The sequence below is a fragment of the Giraffa tippelskirchi genome, chromosome 6 (genome assembly GCF_054371585.1).
Source record: "Giraffa tippelskirchi isolate mGirTip1 chromosome 6, T2T-mGirTip1v1.2.pri, whole genome shotgun sequence".
Lineage (NCBI taxonomy): Eukaryota > Metazoa > Chordata > Mammalia > Artiodactyla > Giraffidae > Giraffa > Giraffa tippelskirchi.
The window spans coordinates 4,476,267-4,499,020 of NC_137280.1; the positions used below are offsets into that span (position 1 = coordinate 4,476,267).

Here is a 22,754-nt window from a genome sequence, read left to right on the forward strand (position 1 = left end):
TAGTCCAAGGTTTCTGAGTACAAAGTTTATACCCCCATAGTAGTTTGATACTGTGTATGATGTTTCAAGCAAAAAACTGAGGCTATCCATTCCAACTTTTAGAGTAAGAACTGATTAGCTTGTACTTCATCATAAAAAACCTTAGTTACGAAAAATTCTTCCTCTAATTTGTGCAGGGATGATCTGGGTCTTCTCACTCCCTCTCTCTTTCTCTCATTTTCTCTCTACCTTGGGTTAATCAGTGGAATCAGTTTGTCTGTTTCCACCTTTGACACTGGGTCTGTGATGGGCAGTGTGTGCCTTCACCCATAAGCGAGGGTCTCATTCCTATCTAGATCACAATGAAATTACCAGGGTTAATTGGAAATCACCATAAGGTCCTTTGTATTCCTCTGATCCAGAAGCTGCATAAATATAGGTCATGATTCTCATTCTTTTATTCTCACGATAAATGAAGGGGATGTTTCATGGTGATTTGAGGGGTTAAATTATTTAAAAGGTGGAGACCACCATAGCTAATACAAGTGATAAAAAAACACAGATACTTCCGTAGCAGGTCACTTTAATTTGAATAAAGCAGTTTCCATTTTGTAAAGAAGCAGTTATCCCCCCAGCTAACTCTGAATCCCACCAGTCACAGAACTACAGGCAGGAAACTTTCTGCACGGTCCTGGCAGGGCTTCTTGGGCTAGGCTGAGGCACAACCAGTGATTAACCTGCCTTTCAGAATTTTAATGGTCCTGTAAAAGGGGCACAGGTGGATATGAAATTCACCCAGGAAGAAGTCTCATAGGAAGAACTCCTCTCGGCCACAGTAAGGGAAATAGTCATCTGATGAGGAAAGACAAGAGTGTTCTTACCTGAGCTTCTGGTTTTTCTGAAACCAGACAGGATCCCATCTCTCTGGGAATCTCACCAGACTGGCTCCTCCACGCCGTCTGGAGAGTCCCAGACCTGCCCTCCTGCAGAACTTCCCACCCTGCATTGTGGCTGCCAGCTGTGTCTTGCTCAGCTACCTCGCATGGCGCCTAGCACAGCAAGTAGTCAATATATGTATGTTGCAGTTAAAAGCATATTTTCTGGGGATGATCTTTTTGGAGGATGTGGAAAATACCATGCTATGGCATTATGGTATATGTAGGCAAAGGTGCTGTGCTTAGCTGCTCAGTCGTGTCTGACTCTTTGTGACCCCGTGGACTGTGGCCCACCAGCTCCGCTGTCCATGGGGATTCTCCAGGCAAGAAAACTGGAGTGGGTTGCCATTTCTCTCTCCAGGGGAACTTCCCAACCCAGGGATCGAACCCAGGTCTTCCGCCTTGCAGGTGGATTCTTTACTGTCTGAGCCTCCAGGGAAGCCCTATGTAGGCAAAGTCTCAATAAAATTATAAACCACCAGCAATCAATTAATATTTACCATTTGATACCTAAATAGTTTACACATTGGTGGATTATTCATTGTTCAAACATTGAATTTTTTATAGGCTGTGGTATTAATTTTTAAATTTTAAAAAGTGAAATAGCTCCTGGAATATAGTAAATAACAGCCCTGTCATGGCAAAGAGGCTCACAAAACTCAGTGAAGCTGTGAGCCGTGCCGCGCAGGGCCATCCAAGACAGACGGGTCACAGTGAAGAGCTCTGACGAAACGTGGTCCGCTGGAGGAGGGAGGGGCAGCTCATTCCTGTATTCTTGCCACGAGAACCCCATGGACAGTATGAAAAGGCAAAAAGATATGACACCGAAGATGAGCCGCCCAGGTTGGGAAGTGTTCAGTATGCTACTGGGAAGAGTAGAGGGCAATTACTAACAGCTCCAGAAAGAATGGGGCGGCTGGGCCAAGGGGAAGTGATGCTCAGTCGTGGACGTGTCTGGGGGTGAAAGTCAAGTCTGATGCTGTAAAGAACAGTACTGCACTGGAACCTGGAATGTTAAGTCCATGAATCAAGGTAAACTGGAAGTGGTCAGGCAGGAGATGGCAAGAGTGAACGTCGACATGTTAGGAATCAGTGAACTAAAATGAATGGGAAATGGGAAATTTAACTCAGATGACCATTATATCTACCGCTGTGGGCAAGAATCCCTTAGAAGAAACGGAGTAGCCATCATAGTCAACAGATGAATCTGAAAAGCAGTACTTGGGTGCAGTCTCAAAAACAACAGAATAATTTTGGTTAACTTCCAAGGCAAACCATTCAGAATCACAGTATCCAAGTTTATGCCCCAACCACTGATGCTGAAGAAACTGAAGTTGCCCAGTTTTATGAAGACTTACAAGACCTTCTAGATCTAACACCAAAAAAGATGTCCTTTTCATCATAGGGGATTGGAATGCAAAATTAGGAAGTCAGGAGATACGCAGCATAACAAGCAAGTTTGGTCTTGAAGCAGGGCAAAGACTAACAGAGTTTTACCAAGAGAACATGCTGGTCATAGTAAATGCCCTTTTCCAAGAACACAAGAGATGACTCTACACATCACCAAATGGTCAATACTGAAATCAGATTGATTATGTTCTTTGCGGCTGAAGATGAAGAAGCTCTATATAGTCAGCAAAAAAAAAAAAAAGAGAGACTTTGAGCTGACCGTGGCTCAGGTCATGAGCTTATTGCCAAATACAGACTTCAGTTGAAGAAAGACCTCGGGAAAATGACTAGGTCATTCAGGTATGACCTCAATCAAATCCCTTATGATTATACAATGGAGGTGATAGACCAATTCAAGGGATTAGATATGGCAGACAGACTGCCTGAAGAACTATGGACAAAGGTTTCTGACGTTGTACAGGAGGCAGTGAACAAAACCATCCCAAAGGAAGAGAAATATAAGAAGGCAAAGAGGTTGTCTGAGAAGGCTTTACAAATAGCTGCAGAAAGAGGAGACACAAAAAGCAAGGAAGAAAGGAAAAGACCTACCCAACTGAACGCAGAGTTCCAGAGAATAGGGAAGACAACTAAGAAGGCCTTCTTAAATGAACAATGCAAAGAAATAGGGGAACACAATAGAATGGGAAAGATTAGTGCTCTCTTAAAAAAATTGGAAATATCAAGGGAACATTTTATGCAAAGATGGGCATGATAAAGAATAGAAATGGTATGGACCTAACAGAAACAGAAGAGATTAAGAAGAAGTGGCAAGAATACACAGAAGAACTGTACAAAAAAAGGTCTTAATGACCTGAATAACCATGATGGTGTGATCACTCACCTAGAGCCAAACATCCTGAAGTGTGAAATCAAGTGGGCCTTAGGAAGCATCACTATGAACAAAGCTAGTGGAGGTGATGAAATTCCAGCTGCGCTATTTCAGATCCTAAAAAGATGCTGTTAAAGTGCTACACTCAATATGCCAGCAAATTTGGAAAACTCAGCTGTGGCCACAGGACTGGCAAAGTCAGTTTTCATTCCAATCCCAAAGAAAGGCAATGCCAAAGATGCTCAGACTACCATGAAGTTGCGCTCCCTTCACGTGCTAGCAAGGTTATGCTCAAAATCTTTCAAGTCAGGCTTCAGCAGTGTGTGAACCGCGAACTTCCAGATGTTCAAGCTGGATTTAGAAAAGGCAGAGGAACCAGAGATCAAATTGTCAGCATTCGTTGGACCATCGAGAAAGCAAGGGAGTTCCAGAAAAGCAGCTACTTCTGCTTCATCAACTACACTAAAGACTTTGTGTGGATCACAACAAACTGTGGAAAATTCTTAAAGAGATAGGAATACCAGACCTTCTTACTTGTCTCCTAAGAAACCTGTATGCAGGTCAAGAAGTAGCAGTTAGAACCAGACATGGAACGACGGACTGGTTCCAAAATGGAAAGGAGTGCGTCAAGGCTGGATATGGTTGCTCTGCTTACTTAACTTATATGCAAAGTGCTGCAGTGCTGTGCTAAGTCACTTCAGTTGTGTCCAACTCTTTGCTACGCTGTGGACTGTAGCCTGTGAAGCTCCTCCATCCATGGGATTCTCCAGGCAAGAATACTGGAGTGGGTTGCTATGCTCTCCTCCTGGGGATCTTCCTGAACCAGGGGTCGAACCCACATCTCCTGCATTGGCAGGTGGGTTCTTTACCACTAGCACCACCTGGGAAGCGCTATATGTAAAGTACATCATGCAAAATGCCAGGCTGGATGAGTCACAAGCCGGTGTTATGATTGATGATTGATGGGAGAAATATCAACAACCTCAGATATGCAGATGATACCACTTTATTAGCAGAAAGGGAAGAGGAACTAAAGAGCCTCTTGATGAGGGTGAAGGAGGAGAGTGAAAAAGGAGGCTTGAAACTCAAAAAAAAACTAAGATCATGGCATCCAGTCCCATCAGCTCATGGAAAATAGAAGGGGAAAAAGTGGAAGCAGTGACAGATTTTGTTTTCTTGGGCTCCAAAATCACTGCAGTCAGTGACTGCGACCATGAAATTAAGAGACAGTTGTTCCCTGGAAGGAAAGCTATGACAAACCTAGACAATGAATTAAAAAACAGAGACATCACTTTGCTGAGAAAAGTCCATCTAGTCAAAGCTATGGTTTCTCCAGTGGTCATGTATGGATGTGAGAGTTGTACCATGAAGAGAGCTGGGCCCTGAAGAATTGATGCTTTTGAACTTCAGTGTTGGAGAAGACTCTTGAGAGTCCCTTGGACTGCCAGGAGATCCAAGCAGTCCACCCTAAAAGAAATCAGTCCTGAATATCCATTGGAAGGACTGATGCTGAAGCTGAAGCTCCAGTACTTTGGCCACCTGATGCGAAGAGCTGACTCATTGGAAAAGACCCTGATGGTGGGAAAGATTGAAGGCAGGAGAAGGGGACAACAGAGGATGAGATGGTTGGATGGCATCACTGACTCAATGGACATGAGTTTGAGTAAGCTCCAGGAGATGGTGATGGACAGGGAGGCCTGGTGTGCCGCACTCCATGGGGTCACAAAGAGTCAGACACGACTAAGCGACTGAACAACAAACGAATACCAGTCACTTGATGGATTCAGTGGTTGTACTATAATTTTTCAAGTCTAAAAATTGTCAATTTCTCAGTTATACTCCTGTTATCTAGTTCTAGGTAACTGCCTGAAGTTAAGCAAATGTACAGGATCTCGAATTACATATTAAAAAAGAAGAAGAAATAGGAAACGTTATGGGGCTGTGTAGCACACCTTAGACATGCTCTCCCACCCCTGCCCCAGCCAAGATACAGAGATGGCCCTGCTCACGCGTTCTTACCCTGAACACAGTTGCTGGCCCACTCTAAGCTCTTAAGGGTTGTTGAACGAATGAGTGAGCGGAGAGTAAGTTGACGAGTCTGTGCTCAGAGGAGAGGAAGCCAGACTAGTGAAGAGTTCCTGGGTCTAGAAAGAATTCAAGCCCAGCAGCTGGGACCATTCCTGTCTCCTCTCTCTCTCTTGCTATAATCCTGGTGGGTTTGTTCTCTTTGCTTCCTCTTTTCCTAGATTCCAACCATAGCACAGATGTGCTGTTCATTTACTTTTACTTCAGAGAACTGTTGACCCCACTGTGATCAGGCCATGACGTTCATTAGATTCACAGAGTCCTGAGACTGTGGACTTTAGTGATGGCCAGGGTGCTTCAGTAGCATCCGTACAAACTGAAGGTTGTGAAGGAGTGCTTCTCTTTCTTACTTTATAACGTTTATTGAGCCGGGCACTGTCATCCACACTGGTTATCCAGGAGAATGAGATCAGTTCTGCCTTCAGGGGGTTTGTATCCTAGCGAGATAGATGGTAAATGCGTGAACAGACAGGTGTTTCGATTTTTAAATTAATTTTTTTCTAATTTTGTTTTGCCAGGCTTGCTTATCATTTTAGGCAACTTACTACAGTGCATTAACAATTAAAAAAAGTTAAGTTCATCAGAGTAACACATATGTTTCCAGTTGGTCTTTGCAGCATACAGCAAATGACAGACATCCATTTACCAAGTTATTAAAATTTCCCAAACTTTAAAATCAACCCTGCTTTCTTAATTGGTGTAGACTCTTATATGAGCTTTACTTGAAATAGCTTTTTAAAATCTTATTGGAGGCATATATACATATATGAGGCTTCTCCGGTAGCTCAGATGGTAAAGAAACTGTAATGCGGGAGACCTCGGCTTGATCCCTGGGTCGGGAAGATCCCCTGGAGATCATATATATATGATTCTGGTGAAATAATTGCTAATTTTCAAGCTTAAGATGGAAACAAGATAGATTTATTCATCTAGGTTGAAAAGTAAGGTGAATAATTTGACTTGTGCAAACACTGAATCATCCTCATTAAAAATAATTTTTGTCACCATTGTTCATTTTCTGCCATCGTTGAGCTGTTTGCTTATAGACCATCTCAGCACTTGTGATTAGCTTTGGAATCTGGACTCATTCTTTCCCACTCTGTGTTTCTTTGGTAGGGCACTGCCCCTAGAGAACAGTCTTCGTGGTTAGACGTTTGCTGATCATAGTCCCAGGCTGGACATTTTAATCGAAACAAAGTCCAGATATGTAAAGAGTAAGGCAGTCTCCACTGCTTAACTAAGCAGAGTTGTGCTAATCTGGCTTTTAAACCCTGCATTCAGAGCAAGCTTTCAAGAGATCACCCAGTGTTCTTGGACGTTCCCTAATAAGGTGTGTGATTTTTAATATCACGGTCTTTCTCCTGAGCCGGCGTGTTTGCCTCCTCTTCCAAAGTTCATTCTGCGTGAGCCCTCAGGCTCTCTAATCTGCTTTTTGTATGTGAAGAAATGACTTCATGGTTCAGCTCGAAAAAGAAATAGGAGTGTTGATTTCTTTTTGTTTGAAATGCTGCTACGTCCATGCTGTATGGAGTCACTTAGGGAAACGTGCCTTTTAAATTAATTTATCTGTGAATCATCCTTGAAAAATCCCATGGACGGAGGAGCCTGGTAGGCTGCAGTCCATGGGGTCATGAAGAGTCGGACACGACTGGGCGACTTCACTTTCATGTTCATGCACTGGAGAAGGAAATGGCAGCCCACTCCAGTGTTTTGCCTGGAGAATCCCAGGGATGGGGGAGCCTGGTGGGCTGCCGTCTATGGGGTTGCACAGAGTCGGACACGACTGAAGCAACTTAGCAGCAGCAGCAGCATCCTTGAAACTGTTTGTCTAAATACAAATAAAATATTTTATTCATTCCTTCGTCAGATATTTGCTGTTCATCTCCTCTGTGATGGTTACTGTGTTAGGTGAGGGTGTGGCAGGGACCCAAGCAGACAGTGTCCTCCTGTCCAGTGGGAGGAGAAACTACAATTTTCTCTTCGTGTCAGAGTAACAGAAGAGTGAGCTCCGAACAGAATAGTTCGGAGAGGACTGTGCCTTAAGATATGATTCTGTATACTTAAGATATGATTCTGTTGGCATGATTTTAGAGATCATATGTGTTGAGGCAAAGGACTAAAATATACTCTGCCAAAGTGGCAAAGATGTGATGGATTAACTTAAAAGAGTTAATTTTGTTTTGTATTTCATGCTTCTCCAAGAGGATGGAATTCAAGTTTGGTATAAGTGATTCTCTCTTCCCTTCTGTTTTTCAGAGGGCTTGAAACACAATGATCTTTATTTATCATAAAGAAATCTGGACACAAATGAATCTAAAGGAAGTCCCAACCATTTAATCTTACAAAAGATTTTATTCCATATGCTCCCAATTTGTTTTTCCTTAGGCAGTTTTGGGAACCATAGAATTTAACTTCTACGATCCATTCCAATCTCCTAATTAAAAATAGTCAGTTACAAACATAGACAAGAGAGCTAAAGCCCATGGATGCTTAAGTGAGTTTTGAAACATGCCACAGTTTAGCAGCTGAGCTGGGACTATTCCTTGATCTTAATCACCAGCTCTTAATCACTGGTGTTCAGCTTCTGCTGGGTCAAACAAGCAAGGGAGAAATGAGTTCAGTTGTACTGGTCAATACGGATGGAGTCTAGATCATTCTTTCACCTACAGAATAGTTCGGAGAGGACTGTGCCTTAAGCAAATGTATTATTTTGTCTGTTTTTTTTTTTAGTGTTGATATTTGTTTATTTATTTAATCGGAGGATAATCACAATATTATGATGGTTTTTTGCCACACATCAGAATGAATCTGCCATAGGTATACATGTGTCCCTTGCCTCCCAGTGGTCCCAGAGCACCGGCTTTGGGTGCCCTGCTTCCTGCACTGAACTCACACTGGTTATCTGTTTTACATATGGTAACGTACATTTCAATGCTCTACTCTCAAATCATCCCACCCTCTCCTCCCACTGAGTCCAAAAGTCTGTTCTTTACGTCTGTGTCTTTTCTTGCTGCCCTGCACGTAGGATCGTCGATACCATCTTTCTAGATTCCATATATATGTGTTAGTATACAGTATTTGTCTTTCTCTTTCTGACTTACTTCACTCTGTATAATAGTTTTGTCTTTTATTTCTTGTTGTTTGTAGAACACTTCATGATACCGCTTAACATCTTTTGCTGCTTATATAAGGTGGATCATTCTTGATGAGTTTTGAGATATATATGTGCATATGTTTCTTCTGAAGAGGAGGGTCATTTAAATTAAGCTACTATTTAAGGCTGCAGCTCACCGTTCCACACTCAAGCCTATTGGTGTTGATGAGAGATGAGTCATGCTTTTGATGTAATCAACCTGCCCTACTTTCTTATCCTCACATATCCTTTGAAGATTTGCCCAATAAAGATTAATTGGGAGGAGACAGTTTAGGACTGTTTTCTACTAAGAAGCTTTACTGTATACTTAAGATATGATTCTGTTGGCATGGTTTTAGAGATCATATGTGTTGAGGCAAAGGACTAAAATATACTCTGCCAAAGTGACAAAGATGTGATGGATTAACTTAAAAGAGTTAATTTTGTTTTGTAATTCATGCTTCTCCAAGAAGATGGAATTCAAGTATAAAAGATGTGCTTACTTTGCCAGTGTCTGCAGTGATTGTAACCGCAATGAAACAGCAGTCATAGCTAGCGTGTCCAGCATGCTGCCTGTCTGCCAGGCAGTGATAGGTGCTTTGTGTCCAGTTTTATTTCTGATTTCACAGCAGCTTTAAGAGGAGGTATACTCTCTTGAAGTTATAGACACGAAAGCTGAGGTTTTAAAATTAGAGGGTGTGCAAGAAGACCCAGTAAATAGAGTATGAGCCCAGGTCTTCTAACCCTGAGGCCTGTTCTCGGTCTGGAATGCTGGGCTGCTCCACAGAGTTCAAGATGGACCTCTTTGCAGTTCACATTCTTATTTAGAGAGGCTGACATCTTCCATTTCACGGAGCAATTCTTTACCTTGATGAACTCCCAGTTTTTCTACTTTCTAATCAGCGTGTCTGTTTCCCAGATATTCTGTTTCCCAGACATCCGATTTCCCAGATATTCTGTAAAAACCTATTGTGGATTCTCTAACCTTTTAAAACACTTGGTTTTACTCCTTGACTACCTAAAAGTTGTATTCCTGTCAGCAAACTGAATGACACATTTATAAAAAACATCCCTTGGAGGACATGGAGATGTTGAATGATCCAGGGTGACGCTGTGGCTTGTGGACAGGATATTCACATGTTTTTTTTTTTTTCCTACTAACAATTTAAACTGTATTGATGTGTAGTCCTGTGTGGGGGCCCCCTGACTGGAAGCTACAGGCTACGGCAGTTTCACCTTCACTGGGGGTCCGCTGATGATCACGGCTCTGAACACGTGGTGGACGGCGTGAGATACGCTGCAGAGGTGAGTCAGCAGCCATGTATTTGTGGCTCAGAGTTTTTCCCTTCTTTTTAATTTGCTTTTTATTTCATATTGGAATATAGTTAATTTACAATGTCATGTAACTTTCAGGTATACAGCAAAGTGATTCAGTTAGGCATGTGCATATATCTGTTCTTTTTCAGATTCTTTTCCCATATAGGTTATTGCACAGTATGGAGTAGAGTTCCTTGTGCTATACAGTAGGTCCTTATCATTTTTTAAAAATTTTATTGGCGTGCGGGAGTACAGTTGTTTCAGGATGCTGTTAGTTTAGCTGGCTCATTTATACATATTCACAGAGTTTGTCTATGTGATGGGATTTAAGGGACGCATGAGACAACTCTCTTTACGCCAGATTGGTGTATCTCAGTGGCTGAAATTGCTTTATTCTGTCAGTATGAGAGTTTATTAACACGAGAGCCACAAATTCACCCCTTCTGAGCCTTAAAGATTAGGGTTATTGTGCCCGTTTTAGAAATGAATAAACTACAGACAGATTAAGTGGAAGGAAGGGAAAGAAACATTTGCTTCAGGCCCAACTGTGTACACACATGTAAAGTCCATATTATAGAGTTAATTGTAAATGGCAAAATTCCTTTAGGGACAAAAAGTAAAGTCACAGACTCTCCTGAACTCTATCTTACCTCCACAACCCCAAGTATTAAAACGGAGTTTCTGTTAACTCTTTAAGTCCTTGCTAAAGTAGAACAGGATGAAGTGTTCATTGACTTGATTTTTCCATTGGGGAGTTACTTCTTTTCCTTATACCTGATATTCATTAATTATGTTCTGCTTTTTCTAACCCTCTGGTTAAAGGATAAAGCATAATAGTCTTCAAGTTTTAATACAGTTAAATATTGCTAACGCCTAGTTTTTCCATGAGATGAAAGTGAATCATTGTATGATTCAACCAAAGCTACTTAAGCGAAAATATATAATGTGTCTCGTGAGTTGTCTCAGCAAGACAGGGCAATGTTACCAGGCACGTCCAATTTTTCTTCATTTTTCTCTTAATTACTGAGTTGTGGAGTTGAGATATGCTTTCATAGCCCTGCTGATGAGAGAGATTCCGTAAACAGGCCCCTTTCCAGTTGTCTTTTTCCATTGACATGTACAGCTGCTCTCTGAGACCATCAATCAAAATGTCCTTTTTTGCCTACTAAGGCACTTTTGTCTGAGGCCAAGTGCTTAGGATATGTGACCTGCCCTGTCCCTGGGCTGGAGGAATAAGATTTACGTCTAAAGTGGACAAAACAATGCCAGGCATGTGGAAAGTGGGGCTCCTGAATCTGTGTGGCGTGTCAGTTTATATCACCTACTGAATAGTTTTCCTGTTTGCTTCCCAAAGTTTTGTGTTCTGAATTTGATATCTTGTTCTACATCTCAGAAGCTTTGTGGGGACTGAGAGCTGGCTTTGGGTCACTGTCTCGTAACTTTCCTACGTCACTTAGGCGAGTTTCGGTCGCGCTGCTGTATGGCTATGCCTTCTAGCCTCCTACACGTGAAAGCACGTCTGAGAGGGGCAGACTGTGAGCTGGCAAGTGCCTTTCCTGAAAAGGGCCCTCAGATCCTGCAGTTCGCCGGAGGCTCAGAGTCCTGACTCGTAGGGCAAGGGCCATCTCTTTAGGTTTTCCTTCTTGACGTGGGTAAAGCTTTGACTGGAATTCCATGCTGCTCTTCGTGTGTATTTCAGGCTGTTTATTTCATCTGCTCGTGCACGCGCTCATTCATTCATTCCTTTGAGAGCCTAGTCGGGGCCCAGCTTACCCGTGCTCATCACGAAGGCAGTGCTGGGCATGAGGAGGGATGGGTCGGGGAGCACTTCCTCCTGGGAGGTTTCTCACCCCAGGCCTGAAGGAGGAGCAGGAGTGAGCCGGGCAACGCAGAGAGGGAGCTGCAGAGAGTCCTGTGTGAGCACTCGGGGCCAGGAAGGGGATCACCTATTATCACACGTTTGAAGAACAGAATGGCCAGTGTGGTTGGAGCATGAAGAACAAAGGGCAGGTTCTCAGGGGTGAAGTCGGGGAGGCCGGAGGGGCCTGATCGTACGCAGGGGAATCGTGTAAGGATCACAAACTTTCAGTGCAAGCGGAAGCCGCTGACTGTCTTTGAATCAAGAAGTGATCATCTTTGTGCTTTAAAAATATCATTTAAGCTACAGTTTGAAAACCGATTGGGTTGAAGCAGGGGTGGGTGAGGGGAGTCAGTGAGGAGGCTTTTGGGGGAAGTTCCAGGGAATAGAAGAGGGTGCCCTGGGAGGGTTGGTTCCTTGGGGTTTGGTGATTGATTAGAGGCGAGGGGAAGGCAGGGGAGGACTCAGTGTTTCTGGCGAGAAACAGGAAGGTTATTGGAGGGAGGGGAGGTCTGGGTCAGACCTCGGGGTCGGTGGGTGTTCGGGGTCGATAGTAGGCAAATAAATAAATCGTATGCGGTAGGGTCTTTAACAGGAACACCACCATATGATCTGGTGGAGTGACTGGGTGCTTAAGGAGGGCCTCTTTGGGATGACATGTGATCACCTTTGAGACTGAATGGCCGGAGGAGATCCAGGGAGATCTTTCTAGTAAGTGGGAACAGCAGGTACAGAGGCTCTCAGGCAAACAATGAGGTTGGCATGTTCAAGAAGAGAGACCTTGGCTTCCAGGATTTGACCGAACTAGAGAAGTTGTAAGTCGTGTCCCGGAGAGGCTGCAGGGACCCTACTGCATTGGGCTTTGGGGGGCTTGGTGAGCAGTTTGCAGCTTATCTCTGTGTAGCAGGACCAAGACAGTGGAGGGTTTCGAGTAGGGCAATGGCATATCCTGGTTTATATTTTATAAAATATAACTAGCTGCTCTGTGGCAAAGAGGTTGAGCAAGCATGGAGGAAGCAGGGAGACAGACTAGAAGGTTGTGAACGTGTTCACATGCACGATGATGGTGATTTGTGCCTTGGGGTAGTGGAGGTAAAGAGAGTTAAACAGGTGCGGGATATGTTTGGGAGGTAAAATCTGTGCAACCTGTCCAGGAGAAGGAAGTCAAGACTGAAGGAAAGAAAAAGAGAACTCAAGCCAAAAGATTTTGGCTTGAGCAGCTGTGAGGATGGTTGTCCTTTTTGCTGAGACAGGAAAGTTCAGGGAGGAGCAGGTTGCAGACAGGAGTTAACTGCTGCGATGTGTTAATCAGGAGATGCCTCGGGCTTGGCTTCCCAGGTGGCTCAGTGGTAAAGAGTCCGCCTGCCAGTGCAGGAGGGGTAAGACTGGGGTTTGAGCCCTGGGTGGGGAAGTTCCCCTGAGAAGGCAATAGCAAGCCACTCCAGTACTCTTGCCTGGAAAATCCCATGGACAGAGGAGCCTGGCAGGCTACAGTTCATGGGGTCACAAAGAGTTGGACGCGATTTAGCAGCTAAACAGCGACAACATAGATATTCTAGGCTCGCGTTCAAGTAGGGTACTGGATACAAACCTGAGTCTAAAGAAGAGGTCAGAGCTGCCAACGGAGGCATTTGGGATTCATTTGCATTTGGCTTCAGGTTCAAAAGGATCCCTTTGTGTTTGGCTATAGAAGTGATTCCAATGAATTACCTTAGTTTTTCAGCTACTTTTGTACCTAAGCTCAGGATTATCATCAAGTTGTATCCTCTTAAAAAATAAAAAAATGAAAGGAAAAACCATTTAAAGCTGTGAGTGAAAGTCACTCAGTCGTGTCCGACTCTTTGCGACCCCATGGACTATACAGTTCAAGGAATTCTCCAGGCCACAATACTGGAGTGGGTAGCCTTTCCCTTCTCTGGGTCTCCTGCATTGCAGGCAGATTCTTTACCAGCTGAGCCACAAGGGAAGCCCTTTAAAGCTGTAACCTAGATAAACAGTTTAATTTGGAGTCTAATCTAATGATTAGTTTAATCTGGAGTCTAATCTAATGATTTGTGACATTACAGAGATTAAAATAATCTAAATCATGGAAGACTTTATCCCAAGAGTTGCATATCTATTAATAAAAAAAAGTAGGCTAATAGTCCATTGCATATTTGGAACTTTATCTGATTATAATTTATACCAAATATATGATAAGCATATTAAATGTGTAGCTGATAGTAAAGTTATGATTTCAACATTAATGGGGACTTTCAGCATAATGAGCTCATTTTATGTATCAGTAGTATGCAATTTAAAAACACTAAAGTTGAATAATGCTATTATTTAGAAACTGCTCTTCAATAGGGGAGAATCTTATTTCCATTTGTACATTGGCTATGATAACTTTTTGTCATTCAGTTCAAATCACTGTGGCTGTCACTGTTCGGAAATGTGTTTGTTATTAGTTTGAGGTTTAGTTCATATATAAATGCTAATAAAAGCTGCGTCAGTTCCCCTTAGGTGACACTTCCAGTTAAGCAAGGTGTGTGGCAGAGAGAAGGACTCGTTTAAAAGAACAAAAGATTTTTCTTGCTTTAGTTTCCCATAGTATTTCAAATACCTGTTGCTTTTTAACCAGTGGAAAGATAGATAGATTTCCACCTCCTTAGTGACACATTCGTTTTCTAGTCCTGTGGGGTTGTGAACCTGAAGAGGGCATTTCCCATCTGTCTGTCTCTTTGGTCTCATCTCTTACTAAGTGAACTGCTGTGTTTTCTTGGAGCCATTGCAAACAGCTCAGTGTACCTGCCTGCCCCTCCCTCACTGGGGAACAGCACTGGTCTCATGTGAGCCGAATGAATTTTGTTTCATCATCCAAAGCTTTCAGGCTTTGTGCTCCCCCCCGACTATCTCAAATCAGCACGGAGCATGGCACCACAAGAATCCTTGTATTTTTGTATTTTCTTCCTTGATTGTTTCTGGATGGCGCACTATTTTAAAGTTTTATAGTTCACGGTTTAGAATTCTTATTTATCTTACAAGCCTCCCATATTTGTTGCCTGCAAGATAGGAAGTTATATTTAAAGGAATGGGTAAAACCATTCACTTGAGGGTGCTAAATTCTCTCTGTAATAGCTAGAAGGGTGATCTGCGCATGAAACCCTCCATCGGTGTTTTCCTCCCTGAGCGCCAGAAGGGCTCCTTTGGAGGAGGTCTCGCCTGAAGCCCGGCCTTCGCCATGGCCTTGGCCGAGCCGGCTGGGGGCCCATGGCCTTCCAGCTTCTGTCTTGGTTTGTCCCGCCCTTAGCCAGGGATGAAGATCCTCCAGGAACGGTTTTCCGCCTTGCTGCCACTCTGCAACCCTTCACACTTGGTTGTGAGTTGGGGATTCTGCGTTGCGTCCCGCGGTGGGACACGGAGCTCACCTTTGGCGTTTGCAGTCAGCCGCTTTGGGGTGGAGCCGTGAAGCGGGTGAAGCCCGTCTTCTCCAGCGCCAAGGCCTCCGCCTCCTCGTCTCCCTGAGTTTCCTTTTCCCCTTGTCAATTGCCTCTCATTTTCTTCCTGAGATGCCTCTGTTTGCAACACCCTGAGACCTCTTTTCCCTGTTAAAACTTCGTCTCAGCAAAGAATTTGAGCATTCATAGAAGGTCGAATATATGTAACTATTGCTAAAAGCAATTATTTTTAAGGTGAATTTGCATTTTCAAGCCATAAATAGTCTTAAACTTTTAAGACTTAAAACTTTTCAAGGACCACTGGGCACTGCCCTTAGGAGCAGGACTGTGCCCGATTACCTTCTGGGGGGGGGTTGACTTCCCCACCTGCCTGTGAGCGTGAGCCTGTGTGCTGGACTCGGCCGCCAGCGGGGGCTGACGGAAGCTCCCCAATTGCAGTTCCCTCTGTGGGCGTGGGTGTTTTGAACTGCGGTGTTGGAAAAGACTCTTGAGAGTCCCTTGGACTGCAAGCAGATCCAACCAGTCCCTCCTAAAGGAGATCAGTCCTGAATACTAATTGGAAGGACTGAGGCTGAAGCTGAAACTCCAACATTTTGGCCACCTGATGCGAAGAGCTGACTCAATGGAAAAGACTCTGACGCTAGGAAAGATTGAAGGCAGGAGAAGGGGACGACAGAGGATGAGATGGTTGGATGGCATCACTGACTCAATGGACATGAGTTTGAGTAAACTCTAGGAGTTGGTGTTGGACAGGGAGGCCTGGCGTTCTGTAGTCCATGGGGTCGCAAAGAGTCAGACACGACTGAGCGACTGAACTGAACTGTGGATGTGGGGGAGCCCTGAGTCTCTTGGGAGTGATGGCTGGAGATTTTCAGGGCTAGAGGGGCTTGGCAGGATGCTCCAGAACCTTCTATGATGTACACTTCAGCACAGGACACCACAGACCAGCTAAGTGACAGGGTCCGTTCCTTTTGTAGTTTTTAGACCCAAGTAAATAGGAGGATTCTGTCCAAGGTTCTTGTGATGAATACATTATACACATACGTGCATAGGACAGAAAGATATATATAAATGTTTTATTTGCATTTATGTTTTTAAAGGTATTTAAAAAATAATATTTGAATTATGCCGTGTTCCTCCCTTGCAGCTCCACGTTGTTCACTGGAATTCAGACAAATACCCCAGCTTTGTTGAGGCAGCTCATGAGCCAGATGGACTAGCTGTCTTGGGAATATTTTTACAGGTGAAAATCCATTGATTTCATTTTGAATAACTAGTCAGCTGTGTTGGATAAAGAGTTTCATTGTGGAGTAGATAGTCTTCCACTTTTTATTCAATAATAGTAAGCTTGTTCTAGGCTTAATGTTGTCCTTTTGAAGTGAATGTTCACATTTTGTGTGTTAGTTTCTGGTTCCTCTCAGGGCCCAGAGCCTCCCTAGGAGGGTTGTCTTATGATTCGTCGTCTTGTCCACGGATCAGTTTTAGTGAAGAGCAGATGTAGCTGCAGGAACAATAATACCAGAAGTGCTACCTAACAGCAGAAGCATTACACTGATACCTTGAGAAGGAAATCTTTATGATAGGCTCTTCCTGATTGCTCAATACTTGGAGAGACAGGTTAGGGTAAAGTTCAAGTTCCTGATTCTTGAAGCACTAGTTTGACCACTAGTTTATTATGGTTTATTATCCCAAAAGCACTGACTGATTTAAAAGATTTTGTTGTGTTTTCCTTTGTCTGGTATTCATATGAGGTTAGCAAGCGTCACTGTCCTAATACCAGTGCAAGGGCTGGGCGGCTCAACCCCCACTGCGCCAGCTTCTTTCGGGTGTGCACTCTTGTGATGCCAGCGGCTCTGTGTGTGGTGTCGCTCGCTGCCCAGGGCTCGGGGAAGCGAGGGGCAGAGTGGAGACCTGCATGCGTGGCAGCAGCTGCTGTTTTTGGCCCCCAGGTCTGATGGTGGCGTGAGGTCCAAGTGGGGAAAGGCATTATACTTGAACCCTGAATGACTTAAAACCTTCAGATAATTCAGGACACCCCAAATAAAGAAAAATAAGTACATATATATTTTCTGAAGGCTTCTCCTCATGATGACATAGTCTGTTGATTCAGAACCTCAAGTCATTTTAAGCTGAAAGTGGGAGATGTTCTCCTCTAATGTTTGACGTCACCAAGAATCAGGGTCTGAAAGTCACATCTAATTAAGCAGTGCAGGTGTTATGGAGGAGTTTCCTAAGCAAAGTTTCTCTTGAGAGAACCTGTACCCTAAACGTTCATAAAGCTGAAAAAATATGAAGCCATTACTTCCAGCTTTGGAATCAAAGGTATAGTTCAGCCAAGGAGCCCTGTAATATTATCTTGTTGTTTAGATTTTTCTGGTGTGATAAGGCTGGCAGGTGAAAGAGAGCCTCATTATAGAACAATCACTGCTTGTTCTGAGGTGACTTAGGGTTTAAAAAAAATAAAACAATAGTGACTGAAATGGACTGAGTCAGACAGTAACCATTTCTTTTGTAATTTCATGTTTTCAGATTGGTGAACATAATCCCCAACTGCAAAAGATTACTGACATTTTGGATTCCATTAAAGAAAAGGTAAAATTAATGACTGTTTACCAGTGACTAATATGTTCCTTGTTTTCTCCTGAATTCTCTTATCTTCTGTTAGACTTCGACATAGCGTATGCTGCTGGCTTAGAAGCAGGTTTGGAACATCCTTGACCAATAGAATGGAAGTAACATTGCCACTTATCTCTTGAAAATTATGAAGGGGTCTTAAATTATCTAAAACAATAATGTAAATTTTTAAAATTTACATTAAATTTTATGTAAATTAGCTAACATTTCTAAAATTACCTAAATATCTTAAATTATCTACAACAAATAATGTAGGGCCACTTACATTAAAAAGAAATCCAGTGCTACTTAAATAAATCTAGGTGAGGAGCTACTTCATCTTCAATTTTTAGAGTAAGGCCGATAGTTTTTTTTAAAGACCTAACAGCAGATAGTAAATAATTCCATGAATTGCAGAATTCCAGTGAAATAGCATTTCACGGATATTTATTTTTTTAGGTCTGTGTAAAGCTTTCCCATTGTAATTTACGAGAATTCTCTTTTCTTCCTCAGGGTAAACAAACTCGGTTCACGAATTTTGACCCGGTGTGTCTGCTTCCTCCATGCCGGGATTATTGGACGTATCCTGGGTCTCTTACAGTCCCACCTCTTCTGGAGAGCGTCACTTGGATCATTTTAAAACAGCCTATAAACATCAGCTCTCAACAGGTACATCGCTTGCTCCACGCTGACCCTGACTCTCTAGAGGAAACTGGGCTGAATCTTGTGTGGGTGTGTTTTTCACACCTTGCCCTTCATTTCTGCTGTTAGGAAGCCTATGTTTTCCCTTCGTTAATCAGATGAGCGGTAGAACCCGATGAGGTTTCCCTTCCTTTCTTACTTGACCTTCTATGAGTAGATTCTTTCTTTCGCATTTCTTAGAAATGCAATGTGCAGACAGGCATGGATGGACGTGAAGTGCCCCTGTAAGGGCTCCACTCTTTCTTCTCTTGTGTGGCCCAAGCTGTTAAAGGTCTGGGATACAAAAGGGAAAATCAGGAGAGAGGCTTCCCTCAAAGAGCGACATTCTCCTTTTTGACCTTGGTGCCTGGACCTGCTCCTCCTGCAGATTTCACGTTCAGAAAGGGAGCAGTGAGAACAGCCGTGGGGTGGGCGCAGCACTCTGTACTTGCTAGACTGAAGAAATCCGTCTGATCTTCTGGCTTTTGTTGACACAGCTATTGTGAAGCTGAGCATTTGCTAAGAAGCTGTGGGTGGCCGCCTGTGCTCTTCCTGGGAACACATTTTCTCTCTCGTTCTTCTGATAAGGCTCCCGTGGTCCATGGGCCAAACGGTCTGCAGGTTCAGCGTGTCTTTGATGCCCAGAAACTCCAGATAGAGCTGTGATCCCCCATGGTGGTGGATCAGTCACTCAGTCGTGTCTGACTCTCTGCGACCCCATGGACTGTAGTCCGCCAGGCTCCTCTGTCCCTGGGATTTTCCAGGCGAGAATATTGGAGTGGGTTGCCGTGGCCTCTTCCAGGGGCTCTTCCAGGGGCTCTTCCCGACCCGGGGGTCAAATCTGCATCTTCCGGGGAAGCCCACCAAGGGACTGACCAATCTGCTGGGTGGATGCTGTTTGCCTAATGGATTTGGTTTGGGTTTTGTCATTGTTTTATTTTTTGAATTATATGCTGTGAAATCTCAGCAAGAACAGAGCCTGGTAATTTTTGCAGCTAATGATGTACTCCCGTTCTGGGCTAGCCCACATGCCTAACTGTTTACATCTTTCCCCTAATCAAAGACTAGACTTGGTTCACCTTCACAAAGGTGGTATCAGGTAACGTTTCTCCTTGGGGTGTTGAATCATCCAACTTATGTTGACCTTGTGTTTAGGATGAAAGCCAGATAATAATCTGGCTCATACTTATTAAAACATTTTATAAAAATCTGGGTAGATAGCCAGAGCTTGACTGACATGGAAATTCCTGTGGATTTTTCCATCATAAATAAGGTAAGTTGCATCATGAGAAAAATGACCTCCCAGGGACTCAGTGGCTTTCTTAATGCAGTTCATTCTTCTCCTCTTCATGCACTAAATGGTTTACTTTTACTTTCCTTTATTAAATTTGACAGGTTAATAGTAACAGTTAATAAGGGAATTGTGTTTTTTCTCACTTTTTAAGAAATACTTTATCCATTAAAACCAGTTGGAAAATATATATTTTTAATCCACCTGTGATTTGGAAGAGAATATATCAAAATATTATTTAGGCACATACAATACATACATTTAACCTAATCAAAAATAACACCCTGCAAGTGTAGGAATGACTGCCTAGATGTGAGTTCACTATTGTATCTCATTTTAATCATTAATATTAATTACTGTGTAGTTTTTATGCCATTTATAAAATAATAGCTGTATTTTAGAACTTTAGTGTGAGCAATAATTCATTTTGAGGTTCCATTTATTAATATTAATTATTAATGTGGTTTTTATGCAGTTAGAGTTTATAAAATAACGGCTGTATTTTAGAGCTTTAGTGTGAGTGGTAATTCATTCTGAGACATTCACTTAAATCTGCTGTAGCAGGAACACTGCCAGACATTTTCAGTCAGATTGAAATGATTATTTGAGTAGTAATCACAATTATTATGATGATTATAATAGCTTAGTAATCCAAATTATTATGGTGATTTAAGATTTAAAGAATGAAGTAAAAGATATTTTAAAAGTCCAGTCCCATTTTAACCATAAGAAAAACATCAGGCCGTGCCCCGTTCTCAAAATGCCTGATCAATAATCCTCAAAACTGTCAAGGTCATCAAAAACAAAAAATTGTCATAATCATGAAATACTCAAGCAAACAACAAGTATGAATTTATTTCCTGATAGGATCCTGGAACAGAAAACAACATTAGGTAAAAACAGAAGAAATCTAACTAAAGAATGGACTTCAGTTAATGATATTAGTATTGGTTGACTAATTGCTAAAAATGTACCATACTAATACAGAATGTTAATAACAGGAGGCACTTCTGTGTGCATCCTTTGAGAGTGAAAGGAAAAAAAAAAAAACAGGGGAAATTGAATTGTGGGATGTACAAGAATTATTCTATCTTTGCAGTAATTCTGTAAATCTAAAACTGTTCTATAATAAAAAGCAGATTTTAAAATATTCCCACACATGAAATCGGTTGATAAGATTATTTAGTTGCTTAGCTCTTTTGTATAAAGTAAAAGGAAGGTCCTTTTTGTGTATACCACTGAGTTGAGGGTTACTTTACAAAAGGTAATTTTTAATACCAATTTTAGCAGTCCTTTATTTTAGAAGAATCTGGAAAATATTGTTTTTATTTCTTTTCCAATTCCACTATATAATGTCCTTAGTTTTGAAGATTAAATCCTCTTTTTAGTAAGTTGGTGCCGGTTTTTTCAAGGTTTTTTCCCTGCTTCTATTTCTTGCCAAGTCACTGTTTGACCTAAAGGGCAAATCAGATGGTTTCCATTTCCTTTTTCTTGATTCAAGTCCATTTTTCTCCCTAGAGTCATTTGCTGAAATGTTTGATTTAACTGCCAGGCCAGTAAAAAGATACACTGTTTTTGATGCTGATAACAGATCTGTCATCCTTTGGAAGGCTGACGTCTCTTGCCAAGTCTCTGTGGTTTATCCCAGATTATCTAAATTGGCTTCCTCATCTGCTGAAATTTGATGTGCATAATTTAATTCTGAGCTTCTTTTTTTTTTTCAAAAAAATTACCTTTGTTGTTTATTATGATATTTGCATACAATAAGATTAATAAATTTTAGTATGCAGGTGATGATTTTGATTATTGCAACAACTACTACTGCAATCAAAGTATGGAATAGATCCCTTGGCTGAAAAAGTTTGCTTGTGCTCCTTTATATTCCACATTCTTCCTCACCCATGCCCTAGGCAACCACTGAGATGTCACAAGAATTTTGTCTTTTTTAGAATTTTATTGAAATGGAATCATAAGTGTACAGCGGTAAAGAATTCACGTGCCAATGCAGGAGATGCGGATTCCATCCCTGGGTCAGGAACATCCTCTGGAGAAGGAAATGACAACCCACTCCAGTATTCTTGCCCGGAGAATCCCATGGACAGAGGAGCCTGGTGGGCTGCAGTCCATGGGGTCACAAAGAGTCGGACGCGACTGAGCAACTGAGCACACACGCACATACAGTACACGGACTGTTGTGTTGGACTTCGTTTCACATAATATTTTTAAGATATATTGATTTCCTCTTTGTTACTAAGTGATATTTATGGACTTCCCAGGTGGCGATTGTGGTAAAGAACCCATCTGCCAAAGCAGGTTATATATTAAGAGATGCAGGTTCAGTCCCTGGGTTTGGAAGATCCCCTGGAGGAGGGCATGGCAACCCACTCCAATATTCTTGCCTGGAGAATCCCACGGACAGAGGAGCCTGATGGGCTGCAGTCCATGGGGTCTCAAAGAGTCAGATATGACTGAAGCAACTTTACACGCATGCATGCAATATTTATGGTATGGATACGGCATTCCTTTTTAATCTGTTCTCTAACTGATTAGCCATTTGGATTGCTTCCAGTTTGGGACCATTATAAATAATAACTACCCATATTTAGCTGTTAGGAATAATTGGCATATACACTTCCATGTAGACACATATTTTCACTTCTTGTGGCAATACCTAGCCCTGGATTGCTAGGTCATGTCTGTGTTTATAAGGTTCTGCCATTTCGTTTCCTGATGTGACTCTGTCGTCTTCCATTTGCACCAGCAATGCAAAAGATTTCTAGCTTTTCTACATCGTTGTTAACACTTGATTTTGTAAGTAACTTTAACTTTTAGCCATTCTAGTGGGTATGTATGGTGTATGTGATTTTTAATTTGCATTTATCTGATGACTAAGGATGTTGACCATTTTTTCATATAATTATTGATTATGCTTTTATCTTCTTTTGTGAAATATTTGTTCAAATAATTTGTTCATTTTAAAATTTGACTGTTTCGTCTTCTCATTGTGGAGTTGCAAGAGGTTTTTTTTATACAATCCAGATAAAAGCCCTGTTTTCAACATGTGCTTTACAAAAAGTTGTCTTTTTCCCCCCTGCTATGTCTTTTGAAGAGCCAAGGTTAAAGAAGACTTCTTAATCTTGATGA

General features: G+C 42.2%; 1 protein-coding gene across 3 annotated transcripts in view; it reads left to right on the plus strand.

Annotated features, from left to right (window-relative positions):
* CA13 (carbonic anhydrase 13) overlaps positions 1–22,754 on the plus strand; it is a 50,097-nt gene that overhangs the window by 6,814 nt on the left and 20,529 nt on the right. For all 3 annotated transcript variants that reach the window (XM_081496776.1, XM_081496777.1, XM_081496775.1), the window contains exons 3-6: positions 9,597–9,715; positions 16,173–16,268; positions 17,555–17,617; positions 18,152–18,307. In XM_081496776.1, coding sequence (XP_081352902.1) covers positions 9,597–9,715; positions 16,173–16,268; positions 17,555–17,617; positions 18,152–18,307 — 434 coding nt within the window. The remainder of the gene's footprint in view (positions 1–9,596; positions 9,716–16,172; positions 16,269–17,554; positions 17,618–18,151; positions 18,308–22,754) is intronic.